At 45.6% G+C, this 21,394-nt stretch overlaps 1 protein-coding gene across 1 annotated transcript in view; it reads right to left on the minus strand.

Annotated features, from left to right (window-relative positions):
• Window positions 1-21,092, minus strand: part of TMEM132C (transmembrane protein 132C) — a 278,501-nt gene extending 257,409 nt beyond the window's left edge. The window contains exons 1-2 of the mRNA XM_075013049.1: window positions 20,966-21,092; window positions 19,602-20,490 (exon numbers count right to left, since the gene is read on the minus strand). Of these exons, the coding sequence (XP_074869150.1) occupies window positions 19,602-20,490; window positions 20,966-21,092 (1,016 nt within the window). The remainder of the gene's footprint in view (window positions 1-19,601; window positions 20,491-20,965) is intronic.
• Window positions 21,093-21,394: the final 302 nt, after the last annotated feature.

Here is a 21,394-nt window from a genome sequence, read left to right on the forward strand (position 1 = left end):
CACTAATTTGCAAAGCTCAGCTATTTGAGTAGATATATAAAGCATAGAGACACAAAAAAGGAACAGCAATATGAATATGCTGAAGAGAATATAATTAACAAATACACGGCAAACTTTGCTTTCCTCAACAATCTGACTAGAACTAGTAGCTCTTAACTGAGTGCACTACCAGGAGTCCCTTCTCCATGGTCACTTCCCCTCATTTAATATTATGGGATAGACAGGAGGCAGTTTTACCCAATGGCTAGAGCACTTGACTGGGACTCAGGAGATACAAGTTGTATTCTTGGCTCCGCCATACCAGATTTCTGTTGCTGTTCCTCAATTTCATGAATCATAGAATCCTAGGGCTGGAAGGGATCTCAGGACATCATCAAGTCCAGCCCCCTGGCTCATGCAGGATCAATCCCAACTAAATCATCCCAGGCAGGACTTTGACAAGCCAGGACTTAAAAACCTCTAGAGATGAAGATTCCACCACCTCTCTAGGTAACACATTCCAGTGCTTCACCACCTTCCTGGTGAAATTATTTTTCCTAACATCTGACCTACACCTCCCTCTGTAACTTGAGACCATTGCTCCTTGTTCTGCCACCCGTCACTACCTCCCCACTCCCCAAGCAAATGTGTGACTCTGATGTTGATAAATCACTTTGACATCTACTGGAGAAAAACATTACAGGAGAGTTAAGTAGTACTATTATTTGTAAAATAGAGGCCCGGTTGCAGCTCTGCTTGCAAGCAGAAGTTGGGCTGGAAAAAAGTTCTAGAAATAAACCTGTTGTAATACACATCCAAAGTGTATGGGCCGGGCCCTGCACTGGCCAAGGGACAAGCTCTGTTGAGGGCTGAGCCAGACCCTGTCCTGGCCAAGGGAGGGGCTAGGGCTGGTACAATGCATGGTGAACTCTGTTGGGGGGCTGGGCCTGGCCCCATGCTGGCCAAGGGAGGCACTGGGGGTGGTACGGTGCAAGGGAAGGGAGAACATGGAAGAAACTTGCCCAGACAGATGGACACAGCAAAAATAATATGTAAGATATAGGTTTGGGCTTTTTAATCTACAGCAAGGTTATAATTACCAACTTCTACAGGATGAGTAAAAAAATTAAACCCTATGAATAGGTTATTGTTTTCTATTCAGTTCTACACATTCCTACTTACATTGGGTTTAGGGTAAGAGAGACTCAGCAGCAGTCCCTCCACTTGGAGAGCACATGGACTACTCACTCCTAGAAGAAGGGCAACCCATGTGAAGTGCAGGTGGCAGGGAGGAACCTTGACTCCACCCTCTGCATGCCCATTGGCCCATATTACTTTCCTCATGCAGTGCCTGTGGAAGGTTGCATGAATCCTTTATGGCCAAGGATCTCTGGAAGGGATTGTCCCACCTGAGGCTCAGAGTCCCCCATCGGGGGGGTTATTCTCTAAGACGTTTCGAACAGGCATACAGACGACACACAGGAATTGCCACCTCCACTGGGGAAATGCAGGATATAAGGGAGAAAACAGGAACAACAAAACCCACACATCATCAACACGAAAATGGAACTGGCTAGGAACAAGCAATGCAAGTCAACGGCTATTGTGTTTCTTTGTGTTGCAAGCAACACCCAGAAGACCCCACTGCTAAGACTCCCCAGCAAGAGCAGTTCCAGCCCCTGAGGAGTTTACAAACTTACTAGACAAGTGCGGAAGGGGCAACAGAGGTGATGGAGCTGACATAAATTCACCAGCCCCACCAACGGATGCGGGGTAAAAAGGGCAGCTTCACAAAGGCATTGTGTTTCAATGGGGATTGGACCTCTGGCCACTGCTGCTGCTACTTTCACCACAGCAGTGAGAGCCCTAGGCCCCTTTGAAGCACCATAGCAGTGCTGTTTCCTGCGGCTGTGAGCAGGGGCAGCACCATGATCCAAGTGGCGCTAAGGGCTAACTGCCATAGGCCCCGCCCCTTCTGCCCTGGCCCCGCCCCTTTCAGGGGCACGGAGCTGGGTCCCTCTCCTACCTTGCCCACAGTGCCTGTCAGGCCCGCAGAAAGTAACTCAACAGTCCAATGGCAGAGCAAGAATCTTCGTAGCCCAACTCCTTGTCCAGGGCTCTAGCCATGTGACTTCAGCATTAGAGACTTATCTGTACAGCAACCCCTGCACAAGTGGCCCCCCCAGTTCCTGACAGGGGCTGCCAGGTGGCACTGTAGTGAATGATGAAGACTGGCAAATTTCTGGGGTTATTATGCCAGTGTTTGCTTTGGCAGTGAGAAATAAAACACAGTTGTTATTACCTCAGCAGCGCAGGCTGGGCTTGTCACCTGAGATGTAGAACCCTGCAAATCGGCAGCGATCCCCCTTATATCCACTGGTATGTGCAGCTGCGGGTATCTGCAGCTCATTTTTGCTGCTACAGATGCAGCTGCAGATACAAATTTTGTACCCATGCAGGGCTCTACTGAGCAGCTCTAAAAACTAAAGCTCATAAGCCACTAGGCAGCTGGACACTTGTAGCCTGGCAAGAGGAAGCAAGGAGGCATTCCCCACCTTTTCTGAATAACTCCTTGGTGTTTCTTTATTTCTACCCAGAGAAAGTTCCAGCCACTGTTTTCATGCAGAAAACAAGAGGAGCATTCTTTAAACAATAGCCTGGCTTCCTAGACTTTGGAGATTAGCACATCTACCTCTTGCCCAGTGCCAGACCGCAGAGCTGTTCCATAGGGGAGTTGGCGGGGAGGGCTGTGGAGCTCAAAGGGCTAGGAGAGTGCAATGGAGCACCATGTGGTGAGGGCGGAGTGCGGGGGAGGTGATCCCCTGCAGAGGCTGCTGCTAACCTGGCCCTGCCACCTTCGCCTTGCCCCAGGTAATCCCCCCATCCACAGGTTGGGTGGGGCAGCTGCTTCAGAGCCCCCAAAAGCAGAGGGCCTGGGTGTCCCAGGGTGGCTTTGCCAGATTGTTCCTTGCAATATAGTTAATGGTCTGATTAAGGGGATGGACTGCACTCTCAGCAAGTTCGCCTATGACACTAAGGTTGTGGGAGAGGTAGACTGGTACACTGAAGGGTAGGGCACAGCTCCAGAGTCACGTAGACAAATTGGAGGACTGGGCCAAAACAAATCTGATGAGGTTCAACACGGACAAGTGCAGAGTCCTGCCCTTCGGACAGATGAATCCCAAGCATTGTTACAGGCTGGGAACTGACTGGCTAAGCAGCAGTTCAGCAGATAAGGCGCTCAGGAACACAGTGAACGAGAAGCTGGATATGAGTCAACAGTGTGCCCTTGTAGCCAAGAAGGCTAATGGGATATTAGCATATTAGAAGGAGCATTGCGAATAGACCTAGGGTAGTGATTATTCCCCTTTATTCAGCACTGGTGAGGCTGCATCAGGAGCATTGTGTCAAATTCTGGGTCCCTGATCACAGAAAGGATGTGGACGCACTGGAGACAGTCCAGAGGAGGACAACAAAAATGATAAGGGAACTGAACCACATGACCTATGAGGAGAGGCTGAGGGATTTGGGCTTATTTAGTCTACAGAAGAGAAGTGGGGCGGGGGAGAGATTTCATAGCAACCTTCAACTACCTGAAGGGAGGTTCCAAAGAGGGTGGAGGTAAGCTGCTCTCAGCGGTGACAAATGACAGAACAAGGAGCAATGGTCGCCAGTTGCGGTAGTGAAGGTCTAAATTGGATATTAGAAAAGTCTATTTCACTCAGAGACTGGTGAAGCTCTGGAATGTGTTACCTAGGCAGGTGGTGGAATCTTCAGCTGTAGAGGTTTTTAAGTTGCAGCTTGACATCGGCCAGGTCAGGATTCCTCCTGCTTTCAGCAGGAGGTTGTATTTGATGACCTCCTGAGGTCTCTTCCAGCCCTAAGATTCTCTCTTGCAGTGCTTTGTGCAGTTTGGTACAAAATGCTGATCTTGCGCAAATAAATTCAATGGGGGATTTGCCACTGGCTTCAGTGGGATCTGGATGAAGACCTACGTACAGGATTCCTGCCACTTTCCCTTCAGATTTAGTTATGAAGTTGAGATCATTAGGTCATGGAATATCATACACTGCTCACGCATGTGCGGTGTCCTCTGCCAGAAGAGAGAGTCCAGTGTCACAGAGCCAGGCCACCTACGTCAGTGTTTCTGCTCACCACGAGGCCATGTGACTCTCCCCTCCCCCGGCATTAGACCTGTTCTCAAAGACCTTTGTGAGCTCCCTTACTCAGCCCATCCCACCCTGTGTGCTAAAGAGCGCAGGACCGGCAAGACACCCTTTTAATGATGGGATCGATGCAGTGTCTCAGAAAAACAACATGACCAAGCACATACACCACTTTATTGGAACAGCTAAAGTGAGCACACTCTCCAGGTGTCATGCCAAGAAAAAGGCCTAAGCAGCCCATCCTGTTGGAAAACTGGAACCACCATGCTAGGTTCACAGTCTGCCATATGTCCTCGAGGATTTCCTGAGGCCTGATGGTAGAGCCACAGCTTGTTCTGCAAAAGAGGGTAAATCACAGGTGGTTGTGGGATTTGGGGGAACCTTCATGAGGGAATGCCCATGTTGCATTCCTCCTCTTAATCCCCTGGGTCTGAACATGAAACACGTGACACTTCAAAAGTGATTGCTCACAGGTTGAGAGATAGATACTTGCTTAAGTGCTGGGGTCACACTGTGGTCTATGAGTGGAGGACATTTTTTCCACAATCCAGGGCTTGTTTTGTGCCAGATTCCAGTCATCAGGCAGGGAGAGATTGCTGTTGGTAAAGATAGTTCCCCCACTCCCAAGGACTGCAGAGTCAGGCTCTTTGTTATTAATAGTCCTGCAGAAAGTAGGTGATATAGGAGTCCACAGCTCAACTCTCGCAACGGTTCAGAAACTAGACACTACAGCTAACATCTTCAAACCATAACTGGTGGGAAAGAGGCAAAACTGGTTCACAGAGTTTGCAACCGGCTGCTCAGAGAATGGCAAGCTGATGCTGTACTCCCCAGCCCAAGATATATGTGCTTTCTTCCACCAGGCGCCTGTCCGCTAGCCTTGCTGATCTAAGCAGCAATTTGAAAACCTAAAAAGCCATCACTGGCGATGATTGAACACCTAGTGCATAGAAACCTCCTCCCCCTATACCCCAACTTAGTTAATGGAGGTGTTTTACAACGTCAGGTGAGTCTGACAAACACAATCAAAAAAGACAGCACATTCTTTAACCCATCTGATCTATGAGCAGTTCTACACCAGACCTTAAAGTCAATCATAGATACACAATTCTGGCTACGGCAGCTTGGTGGCTAGAATCAACTTATCTACAATCGACTTACCTGGCCATCCTCACAGAGGGAAGTTGACAGGAGAAGCTCTCCTGTTGACCTCCTTTACTCCTCATGATGTTGAGGAGCACAGCAGGGGTCAACTGTCAACCCCTAATAGTTCAATTTCACGTCCCCATGAGATGCGCAAAATCAAACCCCAGAAAATTGACCCTGACTGGGTCGATCTCCCAGGTAGTATAGATGTACCCTAAAGGTTAACCAGAGAGAATCACATTACAACCAGTTTTCCTACTATTGTCAGGCTTGTTTCAGCAGTGCTGATGGTGACCTGGAAAGGCGTATCTAGGAATTTATACACAAGCCTTGGTCCTCTACAACCCACCCAGGTAGCCACAGTACATTCATTATCTGCCAAGACAGATGTGATAGTACATCTGACAGAATCATTCCCCAGCATTGTGGAGAGAGCAGTCCTGATTAAAACACCTCTGTCAGTGCTGCTATAAGAAATGCTGCCTCCAGGTGGCATACCTGGCACATACTTGCTTGCATAGATGAGCATTTTTAGATAATACACAGAGGTTAAACAGAGAGCAGCTAAAAACAGGAGTCTGCAGCTCAACTCTCCAACCAGTTCAGAACCTACTTTCATGGATCTCGCTGAGGTCTGGGGAGACGGGTAGTGGGTGGCTAGTGGGATTTTTGCAGAGCAGTCGCATGGCTCCGCATGCTACGAATAAAAAGTTCTTGTGAAGAAGAATTCACTGGGACAAAATGGCCAGATATAACTGCCTGCTTCTAAATGTTCCCAGGGGACCACACCTATGTGCATACATACAGTGCCAGGGGAGAAAAAACAAACAACAGAAGAATTCACCAGGAAGCCAAGTTTAAAATCCCATCCAGTTCAGAAACTCAAGAGCTCTTAACTCAGAAGCTCAATGTCTGTGCAAAAACAGCTGGCAAAAGACATTCACTCACTACGGTTTCTGGCTGGCTCTGAATCACCAGGTCCTTTTTGAAACTGTTTGCTGTAATTCCCACTGATTACAGTGCTTAACTAACTGCTCCCCTGCTGCTCAGTTCAGGAATCCCATGCTTCTCTGTTGATTTTTCCCTTCTTGTTTGTCTCTGCTTGTAAAGCCCTGGAACTCCAGGGATTTTTTTTTTTTTTGCCATGTTACTTGCATCATAGCCAATGAGAGCATTAAAAAGAATATAGTTCCACAGACTTTATGATTAGCTGATCTAATGTTTCCTTCTTATCTAATCACCCATGTAACCCAGGATGTAGAATTTCACCCACTTATCTCCTTACTGAGCCCAGGAACTGCTTGCGTGCTCTCTCTCTCTCAGGGCCTGAGATATATAATTATACATGAATACAGGCAGCACAATGTAACTCTGAAACCTGAAGATCTGAAGTTCTGACAAAATGGGTTGGGGAAAATACAACTGAAGCCAAGAGTCTAGCAAATTCAAATAAAGGACTGGACACTTTCAGGGATATTGAGAACATCCAGAATCAGAATACTAAAAGATGAACTAGAGTTTTGAAAGGATTTTAAACCCCCTTGCTTCAACTTCAGGCAATGGCTGCATGGGTTGAATCAAACCTTGGAGGGTACAAGGTTTCTTGCGCCTTTTTCTGAAGCATGAGGTAGACCAGGGGCGTGCAAAGTAGGGGGCATGAAATTTCCTAACTGAGGGCACAGCACAATCGGCTGCTGGGTCTCAGACTCACCCATCTCATTAAAAATGTTTAACTATGTTCCTGTTTTTATGTAAGCGTATTCACATTTACAGACTTATTTTCTTACATACGCTGAAAGAGGGCTTCTTCCATATGAACGTAACTGAAATTCCCATCAGTTTGGATTGCCTTGGCCAGGTGGGGGCCTTCTAGTTTCAGGGACAAACAATGGGGCCTAACATAAAAAGTTTGCTCACCCCTGAGGTAGGCCATCAACCAGGTGCTTCAGAAGACCCCTGCCTGCCCACTTCCAGTGGTCACACTCGAGACTAGCTGGATTGTCGGGCAATTCCTAGGCCCCTCCAAGAGCCTGTGAAAGACGAAATGATGAAATGCCCCTGCCATGAAAGATCTGCACCGACTCCGTCACACTCATTACTTGCCAAAATCCCTGCTGCTGGCAGCCACTTGGTAGCTCTAATGGGCTTTTGCATCTTTCCCAGAGAAGGTGGAATTTAAAGCCCTTTGACGCCAGTTTTTCCTCAGGATACTAATTTCCTTTTAAACCGACAGGCTAGAGAACACTGTGCTGCTTACCACAGTCCTGGAACCCAACAGCTTGTCAGATTATCACACTGAAGATTCCCATGGGGTTCTTTAATGCATCAGAGCACAAGCCTTTTAGACAGCCAGCAAGCTTCATCTTTGTTAACTAAAATCTACTCCCAGCGGTATGGCATTTACCTCTCCACTGCTGGGGGAATAAAGGGTTATAATGAATGGCACCTTAACCAGCTACAGTTGTGCCTAATTAGGCAAGTAACCACGAGTTCAATTAATGGCTGTAACTCGAGTTGTACATGCAGCTGGAAGTCTAAACAGACAATAAGTTCAAGTGCCTTATCTCATTTTTAAGCAGTCTTGTGTCTAGGCAGGCTTTTGGAAAGGTCATGCGGAGCAGTAAGTAGCAGAAGGCACACGGTAGCCCAGAGCCGTGTCTCTAAACACAGTGGAAAACACCAAGGGCACCGACATACATTTAACAACATGTGAAATGTTGTGTTTGGAAAAGAACGCCCCCCACCCACCCGGTGCTAAATGAGTAAATAAATAAAGGCCTGACTTTAGCAGCTCCATGAAATTAGGAGTGGGAAAGGCTGTAGTTCTAGGAGGGTACCAAATAAAAACAGCATTCCTGAAATTCGGCTTTACAACCAGAAATGCTAAATATTAAGCCTGATTTCAGATCCCAGAAAATCTCTGATTGGCAGATTTTGTGATTAGCCAAAGAGAATTAAACTGTCACATCAAAGCTATTGCTTTTCGCTCTCTCCATCTTTCCCATTAATAGATGGTGTGGGGAGCGGGAGGTTTTCACATGACAGCCCCAAGCAGAACGCATAGGCTATCATGATTCCTTTACACAGTAAACTCACATCTGGCAGCCCTGGGACCGGGAGGTTGCCAGATATTCAAATATTCTGCATAATAGAGAGGTATAGCTAGCAGTGCATAACACTAAAGAAATACAAGATTGGATATTAAGGAACAAACAAATGTATGCAGAGTACTTTATTTACCAACAACAGTCCTATTGTACACTGTAAACTTATAGTGTATTTGCTGTATTTATTTGTATTTACTTTCACTATACTGCACTTATGGAAAACGTAATTTATGGTTTACTTACAGTTAAAATGCCAGTTATATGAGAGGTTGGGATCATAGAATCCTGGATATGAAAGCGTTTACGGTATTGTACTGAGCGCTTGTTTATGCTCCACTCACGCAAAAAATAAGTTCATTCAGATACCCATTTAGTTAGCTCCTTGTCACACAGGTTGAAGCTCTCTAATCCAGCATGCTCTCATCTACCAACATCCGTAATCTGGCATGATTTTAGTGAGCTGTACACCCACTTATGGGTGCAGCCAAGTTTCCCGCGGTCTCAAAGTTTGTTTACAGCCATCAGTCCTGGCTCTCAGTGTTCTGTGCTGTTATTTAGCTCCAATATATGCTGAAGTATCTAAGAGCCCGGTAAGCAGTGGAAATCTTGGGAATGCTACTAGAAAATATTGACCTCACACGGGCCAGCAAATTGTCTCATTCAGTACCAGTCAGGTCTCAAGGCTGCTAGACTAGAGAGGTTCAACCTGTAGTATATAGAGCTTTACAAATGACCGGCTAGGCCTCATTATGCCACTGTGTGTTATCCCCATTGCACAGGTAAGCAAAATGAGGCATGGAGTGGTTAAGGGCAACAATGTCAAAGTGGGGAGGTGATCGATAATTTTGAATCCGCAGGACCAAGGCCTGTTTTCTGAGATGATCAGTGCTCACAGGTCCACCTAACTTCATTGGTAGCTACAGGTGCTCAGCCTCTCTGAAAAATCAGGCCCCAGATGTGCTGGGTCCAGCTCCTAGTCACTGGTCACACAATTGTGCCTCAGCAATTGGCCACATTCAGGCAGCAAGTTGGTGCTAGAGCGAGGAATAGAATCCAGGACTCCCAATCTTGCGGTCTAAGAGTGTAAGAAGAAAGCACAGCCTCATTAACAGATTAGACTATAAATAGGGCTGAGAAGGATGCAAACAACATTGCTCAGAGTACATGTCCACCAGCCCGTTTTTTAAAAAGTCCTGGAGTGTTCTGGGAGGGCTGAAGACCAGTGGAAGAGACCCCATCTTCCGCTTTTCTAGGAGCTCTCACTTTTAACTAGGAACCAGACCCTTTTCCGTTTCACTAACTGGAGTAACAACGCCAAACTCATTTAAATTCGATCTCGCCATCTCGGTTCTCACTCTAGTGACATAAACCTTCTTGTCAGCCTAGGCCCATCTCCTCTTTTGCTCTGTCCAAAGATCTAATTCACTGTAAAGTCCATGTGAAGTACTTGATAATGGCTAATGAAATTAAACTAATTGGTAGTGTGAAATTGTTCCTTCTGAGGTGACACTAACATGCCCTCTTCTTTGAAAATACTTTTTTTTAATGTATTACAAATGCTTGGTTGAAAAAAGAAAAAAGATTTGAGGAAAAATCCATTTGGGTCCAATGCAATAAGTATCTCATAATGTTCTTCAATAAATGTTATAACTGGCTACAATTTCAATAGCTTGTATGCCTATTGTTTCTCCAACCAGCACATAAAAGATGAATGCACCTGGCTGCTATTAATTTTAGCCACAGGATCATCTTGGGGAACTCTTCCCATTTCTGACAGACAAAGCATTCACAAGGTGGCTAAATCAGCACTTCTCCACTCTTGCAAACTGCAATCTCAATGATTTAACAATACTTGTGAGTCTTCTACTCTTTTACAGTAATGTTCAGAAGGCCAAACCAAAAGCCAGGCCTTCCTGGGCATACAAGGTGCTTCTTGTCCCAACAGACCAGGCAGCAAACAAGGGAGGACGTGAAACGTTCATAAAGAGAGGCTTTCAAGATTGGGAGAGAAACAGAGCTGGGAATGAGACCCAAAATTTTCCATTCTGTACCCACTGAACCACCCTCACGGTCTTTCTGCATTAATCTGCTCAGAAAATCACTTCCCCTGGTCTTTTACATAGCCAAATTATTATCTCTTTGCACTGCAAGGACAAAGAACCCCATTGTAGAGGGTAATGAAATACACAAATTCTTTTACATGACCCTAGAAGCAATAAATGACTGTCCTGACCAGGTATACAAGGAACACAGGGAAAGATGACCTAGCCTAGCGGCCTGATCCAATGCTTCCAGAAGTCAATAGAAAGACTCTCTTAAGCATCTAGTTCCTGGGATATTTATCACAGACTCTCATTTCCGATAGTCTCAGGGGACCTTCTTGAACTTTGATTGAATTATTGCCTTATTCCAGCTTTGGTTAATCACTTTATTGCTTAAAGTTCTTCCTGTATCTTCTCACTAGGTTGATCTCACTTAACTTCATTCTGAAGTGACTTACCGAAGTGCCACACTGCTTCATCTTATCTGAGTACAATGGAAGTTTGAATGGAGAGCTGATATCCCCTGAACTGGAACAAATGGGTGAGGCGTACAGTTAGCTGGTGGGGGCTGGAGCAGCTGTCCTGCCCGCTCTGAGTTGGGGGCGCTCCAGCCCCATGGGACACACCATGAGTACAAGGTGCTCCAGTGGGGCCAGAGTAGCCCTTGTCCTTTGAAGACCCAAGAGTGCTATGGGCAGGGACTCCAGTGTGGCTGGAGCAGCACCCATCCACACTGGGCCTGGGAGTGCTGCAGACTAGGAGGGCTCCCCAGCCACTCCCTCCCCATTTAATCAGTTAACCAGTTAAATTAGTGCTTAACCGATTAACTAATTAAACAGGATTTTACATCCCTAGCCCAGGGTGCATGTGATACAGGGCTCCTCCCCTTTAAACAACACAAACCATATTTTGCACGTGTTAAGGCCATGTCTACACTGCCACTTATTTTCGTGTAACTTCTGTCACTCAGAGATATGAAAGTTACACAAATCTAAGTGCCAATGTGGACAGTGCTATGTGGTGGGTGGGGGGGCGGGGGTGGAGGTTCTCCTGCTAATTTTGCAATGGCCTCTTGGGAGATGGATTTAGTATGCTAATAGGAGAACTCTTGCCTCTCAGCACAGAGCATTTTCACTAGACACACTCGAGTCACACAGCTGAACCATGATAGATTATCCTGTTTTTAGCCAGGCGCCAGCGAAATAAGTCCTCTTTGTTTCTCAAGGCACAGAATGCAAGCACATGTTGAACCTCTTTAATCTTGTCCACCAACATCCATAATCCAGCGCGATTCTAATTAGCTAGATGACCACTTATCCTGGGTGTGGCCAAATTTCCCACGGTCCCATGAAGTTTGTTTCCAGCCACCAGTCCTGGCTCCCAGTGTTCTGTGCTGTTGTTCAGCTGTAATTTACCCCTAAATGTCTTTTAAGAGCCCAGTAAGCACTGGAAGTGTTGGCAATGCTGCTAGACAGTACTGATCTCCCATGGCCCATCAAATTTTCTCATCCTGCACTGGTCAATTCCTGCGGGTGCTAGATTAGAGAGGTTCAATCTGTATAAAGAGAAGGTCTATTTCCAAAGCAAAATGAAATTTAGTTTTCAGAGGTCATGTCAGTTTTCTTTTCGCTCTTGCGTAATAGCTGAAGTGATGGGCTCTGAATATTAAAGCCAAGATCTACTTTCAATTGAAAAGGAACATGAAATAATAAGACAATGGAAGCATGTCCTACGGCTTCAAACTCTTTTTTCTTCAGACGTGGATGGAATTGCTTTTATGCTCAGATGTTTCCTAACAGTGAAATCACTTCTAAATATTTAAGTACCATAAAGCTGCATGGGAAAAGGAAAATGTTTTGATGTGATTCACATCTGAAAACACACAAGGGCACACAAAAGAGAACACACCCCCCTCACACTCCACCTCATGACTTTTTGTGCCAAGCTGTATTTCAAGTTGAGAGAATTAAAGTAGGGTGTGAATTGGAGAGTGGGATGGGAGGGGGCTTTTGTTTTTAAGATTCCACTCCAGGAAACTCATTTTTATTTAGTGGGTTCCAATAAATCGCCCCAACGTTTCAAGGTACTTCAAAATATACAACACGTTCAACTTGCTTCTGATGACAGTCACACTTCATTGTTGTGTGTGTGTGTTCATGTTCGTGCGTGTTCTTGTTCTTCTATGTTTTAGCTATTAATAACTCCAGCAGCCTTCTCGATCCCATCTGATACAGCAGTGCTGTCAATACTCATTAGGAACTGACATACAAAGCTGCCTCAGCTGATCTGTTTAATAGCTTTCCTCACTGCATTTATCCTTTATCCCCTTTCCAATCTGTAGATTTATTATCACTGCTAATTATCCATTGTCTTGTGTTGACTTGTTTGCTTGAAACAGGTAATTCAATAACACTGTTTATAAACAGCAGCCCTTCAGGTGGAATGAAAATGAAACAGAAAGATCCATAATTAAACCATCTTGAGTGGAAAAAGAACCAGTCAAGTTGTTCTAATCAGGGCAGATAACTTCATCTCCTTTCCATTTACTTATCCTGTTCAGTGCCTTCTCTAAAGCGGGTTAGCCAGTCATTCAGCACCTTCTCCAGCAAGTTAGAGATTAGCTGATGCCCTGCAAGGTAGCTCAAAACACTAATGTTCCCAGCTTTAAAGCTTTAGCCTGCTTCTGTTTAGCTTCTGCCAGATCAAACGTGGTATCACATACAATGAAAAACAGATGGAAGAAGCCTTTGACAGTGCAGTCATTAGAAGAGCATTCAGAGCTATAGGACAAAACCAGCACCATACACTGGCCAAGATTTGCAAGGCAGCCTAACATATTTGGCTGCCCAAGTCCCAATACCACAGACAGAGCATACAAAATCACCTGCACATTTTTACGGTTACTCTCGTTAGAAGAGTCTTTTTCGTGCTGCTGTGATTTCTTGTTTCTGTTTGCAGAGCGCTGTAAATTGACAAGTACGTAGAAGAAAATTTCCATATGTAACTACTGACAGGCAGAACAGAACCTGGGACCTCAGCGCATGAGCCTCTGCCACTTAGCTAAAAAGCCACTGCCGCTCTGGTAAAGCTGTACAGGAGACTTGGGCTTGCTCACTGCACATGATTTCAGGGCAATTACATGGGACAGGGAAGCGCACACAGTAGGTGTGTGGGCTACACATGCTCGAACGACTTTACAATCTACCCCAATGTACAGTACACACAGCGATGGCACACGGAAAGGCTTACATATAGAAGGATGAATGCCAAGCCTCTGCTGGCACAGCTGTTGGGGGCCGGGGGGGCAGTGTCAGTGAACCATGCTATGCCAATTTATACCAGCCCGAGAAAGCAAGTGGAAGAGAAATGAGATGCGGATTAAGGTTACACTCTGGCTTTTATAGGGATAGCTCACATTGTTACAGGTGAACTGTCTCTGTAGAGTGATACAACAGCTACTCTCAGCACCACTGACCTGGGCGGAAACTGCCTCAGGGCCCATCGATTACAAAAGAGCCTGGAGCCCTGGCTGCAGCGAGAGCCCCAGAGCCCTTTAAATTGCTGCCAGAACCCTGTGCCTCACACTCCAGGCAGCGCACTGAGGGCTGCCTAGCCCCAACCCCACTCCCTTCCCTCTGGGATCCCACCCCCTTCCAAGGCACAGAGCACCCACTCTTCCCACCTCACCCGGGGGCCCAGAGAGACTGTCAGCGGTGCTGAACACTTATTTCCCATGCCTGTGATGTTATCTCCATAGCTAGAAGCAAAGGTTCTCAAATTTCATTGCACCACGACCCACATCTGACAACAAAAAAATATTACAGGATCCCAGGAGGGAGTATTGAAGCCTGAACCCACTCAAGCTCCAACTCCTTCTAGTAGGGAGCAGGGACCTGTCTTAGACTACGTCTAGCAGCAGGTAGTCCATCGTGTCCAACGATGACGTCTTGAGCTTGCACAGGCTCATCGGTTGTGGACCCGCATGTGGCTGAGGAGTCCAAGCTTTGAACGGCATGGGCATTCACAGTGGGAGCAAGGGAATTGTCCTGGCTCCGTTGGCGTGGCTGCTGCTGTTGCTTTCTTCCTCTCACAAGCATCAATGAGGCGTACGCGTCGCTGGTCTTCAAAGTTGTCATACGCGTGTTGTACAAGAGCACGCCAGCCCGTTCGGTCTTTTGCATGCTGCTCTAGCTGATTTGGTTTTAAACCAGCATGAGCCATGCTGGCCTTCACGCAGTCTTTATACCTCTTGCGAGGCCGACCTTGATTCCTTTCACCCTGGGAGAGTTCACTGTTGAGGAGTTGCTTAGGGATTCCTGACTCCTCCATTCGTATGACGTGCCCTGTCCAGCGAAGCTGGGCTTTCAGAATCATGGCTTCGATGCTCATGGTTCCTGCTCTGTCCAGGACTTCCAGGTTCGTAACTCTGTCTTGCCATCAAATGTGCAGTATTGACCTCAGGCTCCATGTGCAGAAGCACTCCAGAAGTTTTATATGTTTTCTGTACAAGGTCCAGGTTTCACAGCCATACATCTATGCTAGGCAAAATAAGTCAACCAGATACGCAATTCTAGCTATGGCAATTGCATAGATAAAAATCAACATGTCTGTGTTCAGCTAACTTGGCTGCCCATACTGGGGAGGGTCAACTCGCGAGGACTACAGGAGTTGACTTTGACCCCTGAGAGGTTGATTTTACATGTCCGGTTAATTTTCCCGAGTAGTGTGGACGTAGCCTAAGTCCCTCACAGAACACCAGAAGATGCGGTGACAAGTGAAATTCACTGGTGAAAATAATGTGGCACTGTCTCCTAAAGCCCACACTGCTCACCAGGGCTGAAGCCCTAGGGTCCAGCCCTAGGCAGTAGGGTTTGGGCATGAACTTCAGATCTGGACAATGGGGCTCAGGTTTTGACCCTGGCTCCAGCTGAGCCTTAACGCGAGTCCTGGTGACCCCATTAAAATGGGGCTGTGATCCACTTTGGGGTCCCACCCCACGCTCAGTGGCTAGAGAAACCAAGAAATTTTCTTACTAAGAGTCAGCCTTAGGTGCAATTCTTTTCTCTTTCTATGGCTCTGCCCCTCTTCCCTGTGCAGGAATGCCTGGACAGACAGATGAGTCTATCTTTCACTCCTTTATTTCTTCAGCTCATTTCACCAAGTATTTTCCAGTGGTATTGTCACTGTTAATACTTCGCATTCTTGAAACAACTTTCCACCACAGGCGCTCAAAGTGCTTTGGAAATACCAATGAACTAAGTCTCACAACCCCCTGAAAGGAACCATCATCGTTCCCATTTTACAGACAGGGAAAATGGAGGTATGGTGCTACTCAAGAACATGACCAAGGTCACATGACTGGTCAGTGGCAGAGCCAGGAAGACCACCTTGATCTGCTGTCTGTCAGTGATGCTCTTTAACAATTTTGCAATGGACGTGGTAAGCACAAATGGGGGCTTGTGCGAGAAAGGAAGCTTTCTGTATAGCGGGGCAGTGCTCCTACCATGTTAATCTATCAACACACGTAATACACTCCATTCCATGTCACATTAGTCATTTTCTTTGACTGTACTGCCGTTCTCAGGTTGATAAATTTACAAATGCAGAAAAAGGATTCTGAATTAAGATACAATTTAAGAACACAGTTTCATTTCCAGTGATTTGTGGTGATAGGGTTATTTAGAGCAATTTACTTGACTTTTGCCAGAGAAGATTTGTGGCTCCTCCCGCATCCCACCCCAGAACTATCCGGCAATGAACACATGCTGTTCATGACAAAGCTGGGCATTTGAAGATCTCAATAAATAACACACAAAAAGCAGAACTTAAATATGCAGGCAGCATGTGCACCTTTAGGATGACTGAATGTGAATGTATGTCGTAGGATGTTGGGTTTGCAATGGCAGGAGCCTGGTACAGACATCTACCACATCAGGCAAACGGCCACAGAGAAGGTTAAAGCAGCCTGTAGGCAGCCTTAACATATGCACACCAGCCAGTTTCTATTTCTCTTTTCAAAGACACAAGAAGCCCAGAGAACGCTGGGACAAAGTCTCCCCTCTAAGACAGCCAAGTATCACTGCTGAAGTCAGTGGAGCTACACCTAACAGAGTCAAACCTAGCCTCGTCCGCCACGCAGTAAACACACAAAATAAATCTTAGCAAACTGGGCCACACAGTTTATACCTCTGGTGATAGTGCCACATTATTTTCACCAGGGAATATCACCTGTCACTTCATATTCTGGTGTTCTGTGAGGGGCTAAGATAAGTCCCTGCACCCTTACTCTCCTGTAGCCACCTCCATGCAAATAACCTTATGGAGCACTTCCTTCAGCTCCTGCTTCCAGTCTCCACTGAGCAAAAGAATGGCGTCAACAGCAGTTTCTCCTCCCTCCTGGATTTGGTGTCCTGCTGGCTAGAGACAGAGCACATGACAGCATCGTTCCCAAGATATTCCCATGTGCTGATACCTGTCTGCCTCAGTTCCCTCCACGCCACTGAGCCCTGGCCCAAGCTTAACCAAGAGCTCTCTGAACTGCCCTACCCTTTCCTTCCAGGACAATTTAACTCTGCATCGCAACACAAGGACTTTCTCTGATCTGTCCGTATCCACCGACTCATCCTTTGAGCAGTTCAGCCCTAATCACTCAGGACATTCTGCCTGAGAGTCAATGGGTTCACCTGGGTCCCTCAGTTCCATCCCTGGAGCCACTTCCTGGGGAATACTCCTCCAGGCCAGAATTCATAGGGTTAAAATGGATATTGGACATGTATAATTTGTACCTTATAAAAAATCCAGTATAACTAGAGAAGTGCAAATCATGACATTTTCAGATCAATGGCCAAAGTGGTTGTTGGTTTTTGTTTTAATCCTAGAGAAAAAGTACCCCAAAACTTACTTGACTAAAAAGTACGGCTGTTTTGTAGGGAATATACTTAAGTACAAGTCACCGGTGTCCCTCTGGAAAACTACTTGAGTAAAAATTACACACACAAACATGTGTCGCTTCTAGATTGCACTCAAATATCCAGAAGTGAAAGCAGCTGCACTTTTACTCAAATACATTTTTCAGTACTTCTTGCATCTCCAGCTACCACCAATCAAATACAACCTGGCAAATTTGACCCAAATTTGCTAGATGTTTTGATCAAACTGCATCTGCATTCTCTTGCAGGGAAAGAGCTGGGGGAAAGGGGAATATAGTTTTGTCCACAACTTTTCACCAGCTGTTAAGTACAATCGGTTCTAGAAATCATCAATAATCAGTTTGGTCCATTACAGCAGGTAGAACAGGCAATGTCTAACATCCACTCTTTCCATTTCTGGCTATTATACACTGGGCACATAAACAGCACCCACGCCCAGACAACCTGAATCCTTTCCGAGCTAAGAAGTATATCATCAGATTTCAGTGAGGGTGTCTAACTCACTTTCCAGGGAGATAAAAGGCAGCGACACACATTTCAAAGGGATATCCCTGCCCACACAAAAATAACACAACAGGTTTCTCTCCTTTGGATTTCTTCTTTCATCACAGCAATGCCTATTATAAGGAACACAACTTGTCTTCACTGTCTGTGAATAATGATTTTAAATAACAAAAAGAAGCAGAGACAGAAAAGCTTCCATGTCAGAGGTTCCACTCAGTAAACAGGTAGCCAACAGATTACTTCACCAACTAAACTAAAACTGCATATATCACAATGCTTCTGGGATTCCTAAAATTCCCCCTTTTTAATAAGAGCCTTGTATCTTCCAGACAACACTTCCTACCCTCCAGGCTAGTCTTGTGAGCAGCTGTAAACTATGTACTCATTTAATTCATATGAACCTTTGACATAAATTCTATGGGAAACCCTGGATGCTTGAGGGAAAAGAACAATTGTTGCTTATTACTATTGAAATTTTCTCAGATTTGAAGCATGCCAACAGAAAAAGAGATCCATCAACTATTTTGGTGATTAATTAGTTTGTCAGTTGTTTTCACGCTCAAAGATTGCTACCTGGTTGGTATGAAAATTGCAAACATATAAAATAGGAAAAAAAACACATTAACTTTTGTTCTGATACACTGCATTTTGTTCCTATGTACAGGTTGAACCTCTCTTATTCAAGACTCTCTCATCTGGCAATGTCTGTAGTTCAGGATGATTTTAGTTAGCCTGACAGCCACTTATCCTGGGTGTGGCCAAGTTTCCTGCAGTCCCATAAAGTTTATGTACAGCCACCAGTCCTGGCTCTCATTGTTCTGGGCTGTTACTTAGCAGTAATTCACCCCTAAACGTCTTCTAAGAGCCCAGTAAGCACTGAACATTTTGGTAATGTGCTAGACAATACTGACCTCCCATGGTCTGGCAAATTCTCTCCTTCAGCACCGGTCAGGTCCTGAGGTTGCTGAATGAGAGAAGTTCAACCTATACCACCTTTGCCATTTGCTTCCCAACTAATGAACTTCATGTCCCTTAAAATCAACAGCAACATCAAACATATTAAAAATTGGACCTAACAGGTAAATGTGTAACCAAAAAAGCTGCTGCTTACATAAGTAGAAGACATTTTCTCAGCATTCTCATGGCAAAGCCATTGTACAGGGAAGGCAAATGTGTGTCATGTCACTTGCTGCAAAGGCAAGTAAATGAAATTTAACTTGCCAGGTGTTCTGCTGCATTTAAATGTTGTGCCTGAGGGCATGGGGGTGGGGGAAAGGCTCATTCTAAGAGATTACATGCATGGTGATTTAATAAGTGGCAAGATGCCAGTCTATTGTGCTGTCCTCACACTCTATGCCCTAACTGGCCCTGTGGGCCCTACTACTAGACGTTGAATAGTTCAAGAATGCCTTTTGACACGCTGCTAGTTTCCACAGTGTATCACTGTCCATCATCCCACAGCAATGACCACCATAGACAGCATCACATTGGGAACTGGATGCTCATTGTGGAAGACGGGTACATTTTTAAGGGGGTGGGATCCTAGCAAGTATTTCTTTGGTGTCCTCTCTGTTTTGTGGGGCTGCAGGGGAAGGAGATGAAAAGTGGGTTGCAAGCAAGAGGGTAGGTGTAAATAGAGCCCACCTTCCAAAATGGCTTAGGCTTCTCCCCATTTACATCAGAGTGAGCTCCTGATGGAGAAACAAAGGCAAACCAAACCTACCGTACCTCAGTATGAACTGGTCCACGGTGGAATTGTTCGCAAGAGTCACAAAGACATTCACAATTTCTCCTTGCTTGACTGGCTTTGATGGCAGCCAGATGACAACATTACTATCCAGCCTCAGCTCTACCAGCTGGGGACTCTCTGGGGCTCGATAGAGGGTCACAGAACCAATTCTCTGCAAGTGGGACATGGTGTCATCCGCACCATCCTTCCCTGGTCGGATAGCATTCCCCTTCCTCACATCCTCAGTGGTGCACTCCCCGGTCTCATCCCCCGGCTGGATGGTGTAGTAAAGCTCCACAGGGCTCCCTTCAGCCTGATCCGTCACTTTCTTACGGCCGGTCACCACTGTTGGGGGGTTAAACCAGCTTGACAGCAGTTCCAGTTCCGCCACGCACAATCCCAAGTCCCCCTTCAGTCTGCAGCTGCCTCGGACTTCCCTCGTCTCACGGAAAGCAAACACCCGCAGGCAAGGCAGCCTCTCCGTTGTGCTGTAGTCATCCCAGTCCCGGCCCACAATGTAGAACAGGACCTGGACTTTGGGCTTGCTGAGGTGAATTTTGTCCCTCATGATGTAGGCTTTAAGTCTCCAGTTGAAAGTAAACTTGCTGGTTGATCCGAAAAGGTTTGAAGTTAAGAGTAGGTCATGGGACACTGTTTTTTCAACTGAAAAAGGTCCATAGCTGGCATTCAATACAGGTGGCTTCTTGGCTTTATAAGGAAAAAAGGACTCCACTCGGGACTGCAAACTGGAGTTTCTCATAAAATCCTGATTGGCTTCTTTAAGAAAAAAGGAAGTCTCAGAACTGAAGATTCGATAGCTTACAGGTAGGTAGGTTGGTAACGACGAAAATCTCTGTATATTGTCCAAGGCCCCTCGACAATCTGTCACTATTAATAATAACAACAACAATAAACAAAATTAGTCACCTGGAGCTTCCTGGATTAGGCCAAAAGCAATTTACAGGCTCAAAATAAAAAAGTTTATCTTGACTTTAATGGTATCATCTGCCACATTATTGTTTCATTAATTATGATGGGAAAACAATTAAATGCTGGACTTTTTTGTATGTTACGCGCATGGCAAAAAATACAGGCATTAATCATGCCACATATTTATACATTATTTCATTTATATAATGTACTACACACACACACACACACACACACACACTCCAGCATGCTCAGTTTGTCTTGATTTAATTTAATTCAAGTAATACTTAATGCTTCACACCCACTAATTAATCCTCATAACACTCGTCATTACATCCAATTTACAGATGAGGAAACGGAAGTTCAGTTCAGTGACTTTTGCCCAGTGCCGCAGATGGGAGTCCGTGTTGGATCCAGGATTAAAAAACTTGACCTACACTGCTCCCCAATTTGATTGCAATGTTCATCAGCAGGCTGCCGTCATAAAGTTGCCATACATCCTGTTTTCTGGGATCCTGTCCCCCAGTTTCCATATAGGCATAGTGCTTCGGCCCAATCATTTTCAGGGATCATTTAATGCTAGCACTGCACTAAAGAAGTGTTTTTGACTCAATGGGATGAAGATACAGTAAAACATCATCAAGTCGTAACAGGATACACTGACACTGCAGAAGAGAAGTTTGCCTCACTAGAGAAATTCACACGGTGAACTCTACTTGGCCTAGAAGGAAAAAGGATAGCTCATCCTTCAGGACTGTATCCCTGACCTGTCTCATGAGTCTCCAAACAAGGATGCAAATTCCAATGCAGAAGTGTGTCTACTAGAAATCACCCCGAAAGCACCATTTCCTTAGAAAAAACT

The sequence above is a fragment of the Carettochelys insculpta genome, chromosome 18 (assembly GCF_033958435.1).
Source record: "Carettochelys insculpta isolate YL-2023 chromosome 18, ASM3395843v1, whole genome shotgun sequence".
Taxonomy (NCBI): Eukaryota; Metazoa; Chordata; order Testudines; family Carettochelyidae; genus Carettochelys; species Carettochelys insculpta.